The sequence below is a fragment of the Myotis davidii genome, unplaced genomic scaffold (assembly GCF_000327345.1).
Source record: "Myotis davidii unplaced genomic scaffold, ASM32734v1 scaffold11, whole genome shotgun sequence".
Classification (NCBI taxonomy): Eukaryota; Metazoa; Chordata; class Mammalia; order Chiroptera; family Vespertilionidae; genus Myotis; species Myotis davidii.
The window spans coordinates 1433941-1448675 of NW_006285791.1; the positions used below are offsets into that span (position 1 = coordinate 1433941).

General features: G+C 40.4%; 1 protein-coding gene across 2 annotated transcripts in view; it reads left to right on the forward strand.

Moving 5' to 3' along the window:
- The window catches only part of CDH20 (cadherin 20), a 220763-nt gene that overhangs the window by 198307 nt on the left and 7721 nt on the right, over window positions 1-14735 (forward strand). For both annotated transcript variants that reach the window (XM_006756788.1, XM_006756787.1), the window contains 3 exons: window positions 2906-3027; window positions 8066-8183; window positions 12578-12829. In XM_006756788.1, the coding sequence (XP_006756851.1) occupies window positions 2906-3027; window positions 8066-8183; window positions 12578-12829 (492 nt within the window). The remainder of the gene's footprint in view (window positions 1-2905; window positions 3028-8065; window positions 8184-12577; window positions 12830-14735) is intronic.

Below are 14735 nucleotides of genomic sequence, written 5' to 3' on the forward strand. Positions count from 1 at the left end.
AATTCTCTCTCATCACTGATGTTTCTCTCTCTCTCTCTCTCTCCCTTCCTCTCTGAAATCAATAAAAATACATTTTTTTAAAAAGCATGTAAAAGCAGTAAAAAAAAAAAAAAAACCAGCATCCTTAAACCAAGAAGCAAGATTCATATGAGGAAAAGGGACAGTTCCTGAAAAATCTAAGAGGCTTTCAGTCTTTGACAAGATTGGTAATGCACAAAAAATAGAAAATATTATTACTGAATGAAAGGAAGCCTTTATAACATATGAACCTTATTATACACATACATGCATACAAGAATTTCAGACATCCTATATAATAAAGAGATAATATTCAAATTAACCCTCACACTGTCACTCAGGACTTTGAAAAGATTCCCAGGTGATTCTAATGTGCAGCCAAGGTTGAGAACCACTGCCGTAACACAAGATGGCTGTACCCACAGCTGAGGCAGGGTTCCCATAATGAGCCATAACGAGCGATCAGCAGGGACCTGAGGCTGTGTGGCACTGGGCATGGGCAGGGGACCTCAGGCTGCTCCCCTCCACCCCCAGCATGGCAGGACTTGACAGGAGACCTCAGGCCACGCCTCCCACCCCAGGGCCAGGCTACAGGACCTGAGGGTGCACCCCCGCCCGGCAGGGCTTGATGAGGGTGGGGCCAGCCGGGTCTGGGTCTCGCACAATTTCAAGGCGTGCGCAGGTGGGCAGGGACTTGACTCTGGGTCCCGTGGTGCTCCCCAGACTCTAGGATTTTCATATACATTTTACTAATTTTCTTTCATCTCTGACACTTCTATTATAGAGAAAGGGCAAATAGCAATATTAAAATATTTCCTCTAATTAATTCCCTTTTAATGTGCACGAATTTCGTGCACCGGGCCACTAGCGTTAAAAGTAAAATGCAGATTTATTAACATGAACTTTAAAATGGAATGGAAAAGAAACAGAATTGAGATTAGCATGTTTATTATAAACTTAGCAAAAACTAGATTATTTACTAGTACATTTACTTTTTTTCATAGCACCTAGTGATGGTTTAGAAATGGCAGACCCTAATGCATTGGCAGAAGCACGTAAAGCCATTCAGGAAGGAAGTCTGGCAATTCATCTTTTGAATTAAGATTCTCTAAAATATTTGAACTTTTTTTTTAGTATATTTTTATTGATTTTAGAGAGGAAAGAAAAGGGAGAGAGAGGTAGAGACATCAATAATGAGAGAGAATCATTGATCGGCTGCCTCCTGCATGCCCCCTTACTGGGGATCGAGCCTGCAACCTGGGCATGTTCCCTGACCGGGAATCAAACCCTGACCTCCTGGGTCATAGGTCGAAGCTCAACCACTGAGCTATGCCGTTAGGCAATTGGTACTCTTTTTCTCAAGAATTCTACTTCTAATAATTATCTTAAGAGAATAATCATATATATCAACAAAGATTTATACATTGAAATGTCTACTACATTATTATTTAAAATTAGGATTATCTTAATATCTAATAATAGTTTGACTAAATAAATTATGGTACAACCATACAGTAAAATAAAATTATCCCCGACCAGGTGGCTCAGTCACTAAGTCATTTGGAGCATCATCCTGTATACCAAAGGTTTGGGGTTCAATCCCAGGTCAGGGCACATATCCAGCTGTGGGTTCAATCCTTGGTTAGGGCACGTACAGGAGACAATCAATGTTTCTCTTTCTGTTTCACTCTCTTTCCCCCTTCCTCTCTAAAGTCAATGAAAACGTATCCTCAGAAAAATAAAAGTAAATAAAACTACCATGTAGATATTAATACCTGGGCTCAAAGCATATTTCAATGACACAAGATAATCTTAACCTAAAATACTAAAGTTCTGAACCCAACTTTTTTATATCATTTGACTACTGTATGTATGTATGTGTGTGTGTTGTGTCCACATTTTTGGACACATGCAATTTTACATGTATCATAATAATGAATATGTCTGATAAGGACTGTTGATCATACTTATCCTTGTGTTTCTCTGGAATGTTCATTAGAAAAAAAGTTCTACAGTTTAATTTAAAAATTTTAAATATGTCCACATTTTTGGTCAAGCAATAGAAATATTTAGGGGGGAAACACAGTAAAGCATAAGTATTTTTAAGAAAGAAAAAATGAACCAGAAAAATAAGGCATTCTGAGATTTAATAAAGTTATTTACTAAGAAGAATTTACGTGTCTTATAATTTCTATTTTGTCTTCTTGGGGTGGTGAACAAAACAAAAAAAGACAGGAGGGGAACTACTGGGGCCATGAAATTGTCGTTGTGTGGCAATGCCAAGCAAAAGACAGACCAAAAAGACATTTCCCATGAATGACAATGAGTAACTTCTTCTGCCCCAGCCAAAGATATGGATTTGGGGTGTATTTGATCCTGTAATATCCCCCTAGACTCTAAGCAGAAATAAACATGTAGTGTTATCTGTATTCCTGTGAATAACTTGAAATCTTCTGAAATATAATTCAAAAAATAGTTGATTTCACGGGAATAAAGCCAAGCCACATAGTATACCTCCAATTAGAAATGGGCTACTTCCAAGACAAGACACAGAACAGGCCTCCTTTAATTCCATAACCTGATATCTGAGCGAAGTAAGAGGTTCAAAACCTTTTAAAGACTCATTTTGTGGTACCTGCTTCCCCTCGAGTCTGGCCCTTCCCCTCATCCTGATACCACACACTCTCTCAAACATACACTCTATCTGTCCATGCTTGTATTCTAGCCACACTTACTGGGTAACACATGCAATCTCTGCTTGTGCTGCCATTTCCACGTACTTTATCCATTCCTTTAAAAACCAGGCTGAAGGGAAATACCTAACTGGCAACAAGCGCTTTCTTGCACTACTAACATTTACCTTTGGTTTTCTTTGTGTTCTCTTTAGACAATCCCTCCCAGGTTGGAAGTGTTTCTGTCACAATCAAAGTCTTAGATGTGAACGACAATGCTCCAGAGTTCCCCAGATTCTACGAAGCCTTTGTCTGTGAGAATGCCAAATCGGGGCAGGTAAGGCAGCCTGGGAGGCACCTTGGTTCACTCCCCAATGTAGAAATGACTTACAGATAACCAAACCGGCCATCAAGTTTAGACTCCAGATCCCCCAACTTCTATATATCATGCTGCAACACTTGATTTGTTAAGACAACTGTATTTGGAGTCTCCATTACTTTTTATGATCCAAAGACTGCTTTGATGATGGTTTGATTCATGGGTTAAGCTATTCATGTGTTAAGCTATCTACCCACACTGTAACTGAAGTGTATAGACCAACTGTAATAACATGAGCTCTGGGTCCTGGAAGTGAGAAACCATGAAGATCAGAAGAAAGAAGAGTCTTCTCTTTTCCTCGGGTTAGCACTAATCCCTAAAAATGTTTAAAATAGGAAAATCATATTTTTTATATCCTCCCACCCCATTTAACTTCTAGCAACAGGTACCTTTGTTTCGGGGTTGCCTGCCAGATTTTCAGAATGCTTTGTGACCTAGAATTATCTATTCCCTCTCCTCCCTCAATTAAAACACTCATTTTGTTAGCACTGTTCATGTCAGGTAAATTTTGAAATAAAATTAATCCAACTGGGCAAATTTCTACTTATTTGAAATAACTTTAGGGGGAAATTGTGTACTTTTAAACCTGCTTTTAAACCTACATTAATATTTTGTTGATCAAACTCCAAGTGGTGTAGCTGAGAAACATCTGACTCTGCTTAGAGTGGTCATGTATTAATTTATGTGTAGGGGAGTCGTCCACTTGAACCCATCCCTCCATACCTCAGATCACAGGCCATCTCCCCCTTCTGCTCCTGCTTTGTAAGATGCTTTCCTCCTCTATCTATGACCCAACAGATCCCCTAACAGTCCTATTTCCCTGTGGAGGACATTCTGTGGCCCTATGGATTCTGATGGTGGGGTGCAAACGGGTCAGGATAGTTTCAGAATGAAAGTTTGTGACATGCAGGTCTATAAGATGAATTCATACTTTGGCAATTCAGGACTTTCAACTGTAACGCAGTTTTTGTTTTCACTTCTCTCATTTTCCTGCATCATCACCTCCAGCATCCTGTGGCAGAGAGATACTATATCTGCACAACCCAAGTTTATATTAGCTTCCTAACCTCACCAAAGACTGACTCACATCTCTACCATTCTACTAAGAGCAAAAAGTGATTTCCATACCCCAGGGGGGGAAATGTGTCCTATAATTAATTTTATCTAAATTATTTCATCCATCGATTCTGTGTCCATGGTCTATAGCACTTCTGAAATTTTTTCAACAAGTCTAGGGTAATTCTACTTCCACACCTATTGAATTTCTGGTCTAAAAAGACCAGAATTATTATGAGACTAATAAAAGTTACAATGAAGACTTTATAGCATAACAAATGATCATTATTATTATAAGAAAGGAGGTATAAAGACTACCTATACATCCTTGAAGTTATGTAAAATTATGTCTGTTATGAATAAAGATTGAGAGATAAGATACAAAAATAACAATTGTTACTATGTGCAGATGGGTTTTGAGTGAGGGGGTCTGGGTCTTTATGTTAATAAGTTCTGTTATATAATTTATTATAAAAACATAATGTACAAAATCTTATATGGTAAGATTATACTATAATATGACAAATGTATAATACTTTAAGTTACAATATGACAAGAGGCTAATTTTTTTTTAATTTACTTATCAGAGAGGACGAGAGAGGGAGAGACAGATAGAAACATCAATGATGAGAGAGAATCACTGATGGGCTGCCTCCTGCACACCCCCTGCTGAGGATTGAGCCCGCAACCTGGGCATGTGCCCTTGGCCAGAATCGAACCTGGGACCTTTTAGTCCACAGGCCGATGCTCTATCCACTGAGCCAAATCAGCTAGGGCTCAAGAGGCTAATTCTTAATCCTATATAATAATAGGGTAACATGCAAATTGACCCTAACAGCGGAATGACTGGGAATGACTGGTCACTATGACACACACTGACCACTAGGGGGCAGATGCTCAATGCTGCCTGCTTGCCCGATCCCCCGGGAAGCGGGTCTAAGCCAGCAGGTGGACATCCCCCGAGAGGTCCCTGACTGCAAGAGGGCACAGGCTAGGCTGAGGGACCCCCCCTCCCACCCTCTGAGTGCAAAAATTTTTGTGCACAAGGCCTCTAGCCTATAATAAAAGACAATGATAAGTAGTATAGTAAATTAAACCCCTCTCCTTCCAAAAATGAAACATTCCTTTCTTAAAGGGCTTCAGAATAGAAGTTGCATTCTGACAGGTTAATAGCACTTTAACCACCTCTCTCATTTTAGCACACAAACACATATCCCTTTTTACAACTCTAAACATAGCTTTTAATGGTCTATTATAAAGTCCTTTGACACACAGTTTATTTGTGACTTAAAATTCAGGTGATGAGCCACAAATCTGTCATATCTGTCATCTTTAGCCCAAAATAATGAAAATCCTACCCTTTGATTTTGGCTCTGGGACATATTTTGAAGAATTTTGAAAGCACACAGGCCAGGAGTTATGTCTGGTTTATAAAGAATCAGCCTTGCCGAAACCGGTTTGGCTCAGTGGATAGAGCGTCGGCTTGCGGACTGAAAGGTCCCAGGTTCAATTCCAGTCAAGGGCATGTACCTGGGTTGCAGGCACATCCCCAGTAGGAGATGTGCAGGAGGCACATTGATGTTTCTCTCTCATCGATGTTTCTGACTCTCTCTCTCTCTCCCTTCCTCTCTGTAAAAAATCAATAAAATATATTTTTTTTAAAAAAAGAATCAGCCTCCTTGAGTTAGACTTGGACACTGTCATCAGGCCTGCATCTGCCAAGTTGGGATATGTGCTTTCCTCTTAGTGAGCAGCCATGAAGGAAGCCCATGAAGAAATCAGATGACATACTTGGTGAGGGCTGAGGGCAGAATGAAACCTGCTGAGCAGAATACTGCATGGAGAGTGGAGGGCAGGAGAGCAGGCCATAATGCTCCTCACACTCAGTGAGACAGTGTCTTTGCTCACTTACTCTTTAAAGCCCTGTTATCAACCAGTCCTATGCCTCAGGCCCCCATCTCATCAATATATATATATGCACGACTTCACAGATCAGATGTTCTGAAATGACTTTCCAACTACATTTACAAAGTTATACATAATCACCTATTTATAACATGCATCGACAAATATGTTATATGTCTTTATATGTTTGGCACTATAGACAAGAAGGAATGTATAGGATTTGTCTGGGCAGGGATGGGGCAATAGGATGACCTGTGTATGTGAGCAGCACTGATACCAGGCTAGACTGTGGGGCAAGTTTATCTTTAGTTCTCTCGTGAACCCTCTCCTTTATTGCAGCAACATTCCCCCAATTTTTAGATTCAACGGAGGCCAGTTACCAGTTGGATTCACCAGGAGGCATATACTGAGACTGTGTTTTAGTATAAAATGCTTTTAAGGAATGCCCCTGAGCCAAAGCCTGTGGAAGGGGAGATCTTTGGCAGGACTTGGCAAAAGGAGAGGTCCAGTTGCAATGTAGACCCACTGACAGCCTTGAATGACTTCATGTTGCTTTAGCTCTAGAGTTTTCCTGAGTTGAGATGGGTTGGTCAGGCCTTTCTACTATTGCACCAGTCACTGGATGTGGATTCTCCTAACCATGGTCGGCAAACCGCGGCTCGCGAGCTACATGCGGCTCTTTGGCCCCTTCAGTGTGGCTCTTCCACAAAATATCACGTGCGGGCACGCACGTACAGTGCGACTGAAACTTAGTGGCCCATGTGCAGAAGCTGGTATTTTGTGGAAGAGCCACACTCGAGGGGCCAAAGAGCCACATGTGGCTTGCAAGCCGCGTTTTGCCGACCACTGCCCTAGAAGATTGTGGTGATCAGGGATAGGTGGCTCTCAGGAACTGAGACAGTCCCCAAAAAGACAGACAGGTGAAGGCTGGGGCACCAAGTCCTTCACTGAAAAGAAATGTGAGCAGCACACTGTCCACAGAAAGTCCCCTTGCTGGAGCTTCCCTGTTATTTAAACTTCAGCCTACTATGAGGGTAGCATTTGCTCCCTTAACTTAGAGCTGAAGAAATGAAGACTAAGCAAGCCCACCTGGCCTTGGCTGACCTTTGCTGTTCTGGTTTCTACCCTGGCAGAAACACTGCTGGCTTTTAACAGCAGAACATCATGTCTACAGGATCAGGCCCATGTGGGGTGGGAGGAGTCTTTACTATTGGTTGATAGAGAAGCAAACACATTAGGAAGGAGACCACCCATTGAACACCCTTCCTATATCCCCCCAAGTCAGCCCGCCAATGGTTCAATTGTGCATTTCACACTGCTTTTTAGTAGCTTTTTCATCATGGTCTTCATAAGGCAACTTACTATTTTGAAAAGCATTGTGGTAAAGACAAAGTTTTGGCCAAAGAACTCCAGAAGAAGCCACTCCACCTCTTCCTCTTCTCAACCCCAAGATTTGCTTCTGAGTCTAATCTATTCTATATATATCTCCCACACTGGAGGTCCAAACCTTGTCAGCTCCCCTTCCTACCACCAAAGAGTGACTGCCCTATGACACATTAATCTGACATAGCCAATGTTTATGTTTATGTTTACTTCCCTTCTAGGTATTGGTCACTTTTAAATAAGAATCTCTCAAAGATAACAACTAGACCCTGAAATATTAAACCCAAAATGGAGTTAAGTCAGTGGGGTGAGAGGATGAAAAACTGGGAGACAAGCAGAACCTTGTAGCATTCCAGAGTTCATTTACTCAACATCTCCTATTTAGACTGCCTAAAAATGGCTGGCCTTGGGATGAGAATATGTTATGTCGATGTCTTACATCTGCGGTACTGAGGTAACATTCGCCCTAAGATGGTAATGTACTCAGGCCCAACAATAAATCCTGAGTTTTGAAGATTTTCCAGGTAAGTTTTAGAATATCCTTCTCATTAGGTAAAATAATCTGCTGTTGGATTTCTGGGTTTGAGATATCACTGGGCACTGAAGCTTTTTCTTTGGCTCCAACTCACCTGAGTTCATGTCCTTCCCTCAGCTGATCCAGACAGTGAGTGCAGTGGACCATGATGACCCACACACTGGTCAGCACTTCTACTACAGCTTGGCTCCTGAGGCTGCTAACAACCCCAACTTCACCGTAAGGGACAACCAAGGTAATTAGGTGGATAGATGGCTACCAATGCTTTCTACAGCTTGGACTGGACACTTGGGGTTACCATAAAAACAGTGTCAAATCCCCCTGCTCTTTTTTTTTAAATATATATTTTATTGATTTTTTTACAGCGAGGAAGGGAGAGGGATAGAGAGTTAGAAACATCGATGGGAGAGGAACATCGATCAACTGCCTCCTGCACACCCCCCACTGAGGATGTGCCCGCAACCGAGGTACATGCCCTTGACTGAAATCGAACCCGGGACCCTTCAGTCCGCAGGCCGATGCTCTATCCACTGAGCCAAACCAGTCAGGGCCCCCCTGCTCTTTAATAGCAGGGAAGACAGTAATGCAAAAGTGTAATGTCTTTCAAGGTTTTTTTGTTTTGTTTTCAGAACATAAAAGACAAAGAATCTGAAACTTTCATTCAGTTTACAAACACTTGAGGGCTGGCTCAGTCTTAGACACTGTGCAAGACACACAGCCTTCCTTCATCCCCACATATAACAGCCGTGTTTATATGTCCTATGACTATGGGGAGAATCTGAAAAAGATGATAGAAACTGAGTAAGATAAAGAGAAAAACCCGAGGGAACATTTCTAAGCAAGGATCAAAGGGAGAAACAGTAAAAAGCTCCCAGAATAAAAGGGAGGCAAAGGCTAAGTAACAGAGATAGCAAAGGGCAAACATGAGGTCACAGAGTAGTTCTGGCATTAAAAGAACTTTATTACTTTAGGGAGACACAGCCAAGGCTTCGCTTTTCCAGAAAACACTCCCCACTACAGCTTTGTGGGAATAGAATTCCAGACATTCTTCTACAATAAGCATCAGATGAGCTAAGGGGTTTAGAGTCCCAGCACACTCTGCACTGGGCACAGATGAGAAAATGAGGGACTTCTGTTCTTTAGCCAGATAATTTTCAAAGAAAGGCAGAGAAAATGAAAACATAATTTAAATCTGCCAAGTGAACCCCTTCTGTTACTAACTCTGCTACCAACTAGTTGTCTGACCTTGAGGAGGGAGGTCTGCAGTCACCTCATTTTCATTCCAATCCTAAAATATAAATTGGCACTTTATAACAATCTAAACAAAGGTAACAAATGATTAGGCATGCCTGGTCTTATTCTCAAACATCAATTATTTTAGACTTAGAGTATTAATTTCACCCCATGTGATATTCTGTTATTAAAGTTGAGAATATCAAACCTGTGTTCTTCTAATGGAAAGCATCCTTCCAAGTCATCCCTTTAACCTTCTATATGTTATCATAAATTCACTATGCTAATTCTAGAAGGAAAGATCATATAAATTGTAACAACAGAGCTAGTACAATTAAATATCCTGATATTTTCACTAGGTCAAATTTTGAACTATTCATTTATGTGATTTATAGGGAAACCCTTCCTGCGGAAAGTGTTTCAGCTCCTTCAGGATTGGTTTCACAGTGGAAACTCGATGGGGGGAATAACACATTATACTGTTTCTTCAAATTTTCCACTGTGTTACTCTGTTCTTTCACTCTGGTATTTGTCAGAATCAATATAGACACAATGTGCAGCAAAATGCTGCATATTTTTTAAATATTACTTTGGGTACCAATTAATGGAGCCAATACCTTAAAAAGATAGCCCACCAGAACACGATGACTATAAAAAGAAATTACTCATCTCTTGAAAGGTTTTCCAAAGTGAAAGCACATCTTCAATAGAAAGAATAAACTTTTAATAGCCTCATGACAATTTACCCCACAAGTATCCTTTACTGAGGCTCATTAAAAAACTGACCAACATCTGACATGGTAGAGCTATTGGTAAGCCCCCAACATCCCTGCCCAAAACATGATATGCCTTTTTTGAGATAGAACACTATCTCAAATAAAGCCTTACTTTTTTTAATTCCCAAAGCATTATGGAAAGTATTGTGTGTATATAGCACTTTGCCATCTCAAATGCATTTCCCATCCTAAATGCATTTCCCATACTCTGCTTTATTTGATATTCATAATAATCCTGCAAGGTTTGAAGGAAGTTCCTAATCCTGATTCTCACTATCTCATTTTGTATATAAGGAAAGAAACCAAATGTCCCAAAATATTAAGATTGGGACAGAAAGCTGGGACCTGTTTTAGCCACACATACACACAAAGATTTGTGTCATCTTGGAAAAAAATACTTTTCCCAAATGGGTTACTAAAGCCCTAGTTACCATATTCAACAAAAATTCTACAAGTGGCTGTTATATCCCAGACCCCTTCCAGGACTAGACTCAACAATGTGATTATCTGATTTTTTTTTAAATCTTAACTTATTCTGAGATCAATAAACACATGATGTCTAGTAAGTATGCTATAACACTTTAAAAAAATTCAGCTCTGGTCAGGCTTTCTTATGACCCAGACTCAATTAAACTGAAAAATAAAAAATACTTTTGCTTTAGCAAAACTTGGTTTCTGAAAAAAAAAAAAATTAAAGCTATGAAGCAGAATTTAACAGTATTTAACAACTAAATCAGAAAAACAGAAAAGGGGATGGGTTATGTGATATGTGGAAAAAAGAATAAAATCCTCAGATTAGCAATCAGTTGCTATCTTTACCTGGAAATAAGAGGAAAGACCTGTACCAACACAGGAAGAGATTTCAATTAACTGAAGGATTTTCAGCTAATGTCATTGAACTAAACAAGCTTTTACATGGCATAATTGAAGGGGTGTCAATTTGGAGTAAGAGAGAACAGAGTTCAAATTTCACATCTGCTACTAAGTTAGTGACATTGGTCAAATTATCTCTAAGCCTTAACTCTTTCACTGTAAAAGGGTGAAATTATCACCAACTTGTTAAGATTAAATGAGATGCTTCATGTAAAGTCAAACTACCTGACACATAAGCACTCCATGAACAATAGCTGCTACTTGAAAAAGCAAGGGGAGGAAAAAGTGGAAAAGTCTATCAAGAGGGAACATATTAGTCAGTATAGGCTAGGTTATGCTGAAGGAACAAATAACACCAAAATTTCTATGACTTAACATAACTAGAGTTAATTTCTTGCTCACGTGGAGATGACTAAGGGTCTCAATGACCAAGAATGGCTGTCCATGTGCAGCTCAGTGTCCCAGGCTGCCTGGATCTCCATCTCAAACATTATTTCATAAGGCCACAGCAAGGCAAAGCACAGAGAAACACATACCAGCTGTTACACATTTCTGCCTGGAAGGGACATGAATGACTTTTTACTCATTCTTTTCATCATCTAAATATGATCAAATTCAAAAGGGTAGAAAACTATAACATTTTATTATGTCCAAGAAGGGAAGAAGAACCAAAAATATTGGTATTGATATTAATAATGTTTACTTTGGTTAGACTCTTAGAATTTTTTGTGAAGTTCTTGACTCTTTCCTGTAAGTATGAAACACATCTTGAGGACCGACCATGTTGATATTAGCTTTGAGAATCATTGCTTGTTATGTCATACCCATCACTCAATCATTTCCTCTACTGAAAATTATCAGAGCTTTGCAAAAATATATCTGATTTATAATTAAAACCCACTCGGGGAAACTTAAAAACACAGATTAAAAAAAAACAAAAGATCACAACCCAATACATCACATTAGGCAAATATAATAAACAAACACACACACACACACACACACACACCAGCTTTGTGGAAACACAAGTAATTTTGCTAATCCCTTTTAAAACTGGAGGGAGAGAAAACCTAGTTCTGCTTGATCAGGAATGATCACATTAACTATTTAAACTTAGACCATCAACTAGGGGGAAATAACAGTCTGTGTCCTATGATTAGGGGATTTCAAAAAAAGCTTTTCTAAATGAATAGGTTCTTCAGAAAGCACAGGAGAAGTTGGTGACTGCATTTCAGAGGCATAAAAGAAAACAGCAAAAGACATAAATTCCAGCCAAAGTAGCAAAAATAAGCGATCTGCCCCAGCCATGTGGGCTCCTCAGCATTCTTTTCCTGGAGGCTCAAAGCAACACCAGGCCTTGGAGAAGTGGTGAGGAGGAGTCACTAGTGATTGTTCATTTCTGTTAAGCTTTCCCAAGGACATTTCAGTTAGATCTGAAGCCTGACAGTTCACCCTGGGCATTTTATGTCACAAAGAGTAAGACATAATCTCAAAAAGGGTTTTTTCTCTCCTAGGCCTTGAGGTTTTGCCTAGAAACAAGCAAAAATCTTGGTTTCTGCATCCCAGTGCTGATCCAGATAAAGCTATAGCAGACAGCCTGCAGGGAATGTCTGACCAATCTTTCCTTCCCACACCTGTTCCTTCCCTTCACTTTCCTCGATCCAAGAGACTAATCCACTTCGTGGTTCTTCCCCTTTCTTCTTCCCTCATTTCCCTCTTCTAATCCTGGAATCCCTGTCTTCCTCAGATAATACTGCCCGCATCCTAACCAGGAGGTCTGGCTTCCGGCAGCAGGAACAGAGCATCTTTTACCTGCCGATCCTGATATCGGACAATGGGCAGCCTGTGCTCAGCAGCACGGGCACACTGACTATCCAGGTGTGCAGCTGTGATGACAATGGCCACGTCCTGTCCTGCAGCCCCGAGGCCTACCTGCTCCCAGTCACTCTGAGCCGGGGTGCCCTCATCGCCATTCTGGGCTGCATCTTTGTCCTCTTAGGTGAGTAAGTGGCTCCCTTCCATTCTGTGGGTCCTGCAAATGCTCACTTAGATATCACTCAGTTATTGTCCTAGCACAGCTATTCAGAACTGGTGTTCCGGACCATGCTTACTGAAAAGGTGGCAGAGTAAGGTTGAGAAAAAGTAAATAAATTGAAGACAGCCTTTCCTAGGGGCCAGGGAATTATTTACTAAGCGTCTACTATAGGCCAGGGGACTATTCTAAGTGCTGGGATTAATAAGACAGATATGTCCCAGCCTTCACAGAGTTTACTTCAGAACAAAGCAGTTCATTCTGACATCACAGAACCAAAGTGATTATTTTGGGCAGGATATGATGATCACCTCTTCTAACCCTTTCATTTTGTATAAGTACTAGCTAAATCATAAATTGGTAGTGATAGGCCCAAGGCCAAATATCACAGAGCCAGGATTGAAACTCAGGCAGGACCTACACTGTGCATCTTCTCCTAGATGTTCATCTCAGATTCTGGAGATGATAAGTGTTACAGAGAAGGGTAGAGGGACAAGGGTGTCCTGAGGGAATAGGAGATGGGATGATGAGGGAAGGCCTACCATTAAGGAGACCTTTGAACAGAGATCTGAAAAAAAATAAGAGTGAAACCACATGGATATCTGGGAAAATAAGCTTCCTAGGCACTGAGGTCATCTAATAAGGAGCAGTGACTGCTGGTGAAATAAAAAGATGTGTTGACAGGCCAGTGGGCGAGCACTGTTGGGGTACAGGATCCTTTCTTACTCACCTCAAGGCATACTGCAAGGCAGATAACCAGCTCTCCTGTACATAAGGCCATTCATTAATTGTTTTTTAACTCCACACTCAAACACAAGAAATGAAACACCCAAACCAATTATTGAAACCAAGAAAATATCTACACAAATACCCCAACTCTTCTGATTGAGTTCTTAGCATACATATTTTGCTTAAAGAAAAGCAGACTTATTAGATAGTAATATTACCCACTATGAAAGAATTCCTAGCATTCTGTGAGAGAAACAGTAAAGCCCTGGGGATTTAAATTAGAATAGATATGCAGATACCCACATACCCCCTTGAACCTTGACACCAAGAGACTCAGTCAGACCAAAGAAAGAAGGGGCTAACAGCACAATATTAACACTTGATTGAATTTTAGGTAGGTCTGTGGAATATGCTTCTCAAAAAAAAAGCATTTTAAAATACAACATGCGGTTTAATTTTTTTTCAGTTCAGTGCTACATGAAGTGAGAAGTCTATAAATAAGTAACCTTTTTAAGTCCTTGGAGCCCTGAGAATTGTCATGTTTCTGGTACTTGTTGGTATTGACAAATAAAACTTTCCTTCAATTCCCCAAGTGTCCATAAGGTGGCATTGGGAGTCCTTGAGTGCATAACAACATAACCTACAAGAGGCCTTTCATGAAACTGGCTCAGGAGAAATTTCCAGACTGTCCTTAGTTCTATCTTTGGAAAATGTCTACATTTTAAGTTCACACTGACCCACAAAGATAGAGGTGCCATCATTAAAGAAATAATGATTTGAAGAGGCTGATGTGGACAGGCTCTCAAGTTAAAAGTGGTGTGGGAGGCACAATAAATTATGTCTTGTCTTTGAATTATACAGAATAAATATACTGTCTGGTGCTAAACTGAGCAGAGCTGTCATAAAATCCTCATAGTTTTAGGCACTGTTATTGCTATGAATGCACATCTCCCATTAAATATCTACATTAAATGTCTATCCTATCTAATAATAGACAAACATGGTAATTAACCATACCTCCGACATGCTTCCCATTGGCTAATCAGGGCGATATGCAAATTAACTGCCAACCAAGATGGCGGCCGGCAGCCAGGCAGCTGAAGTGAACAGGAGGCTTGCTTGCTCCAGTGATGGAGGAAGCCAA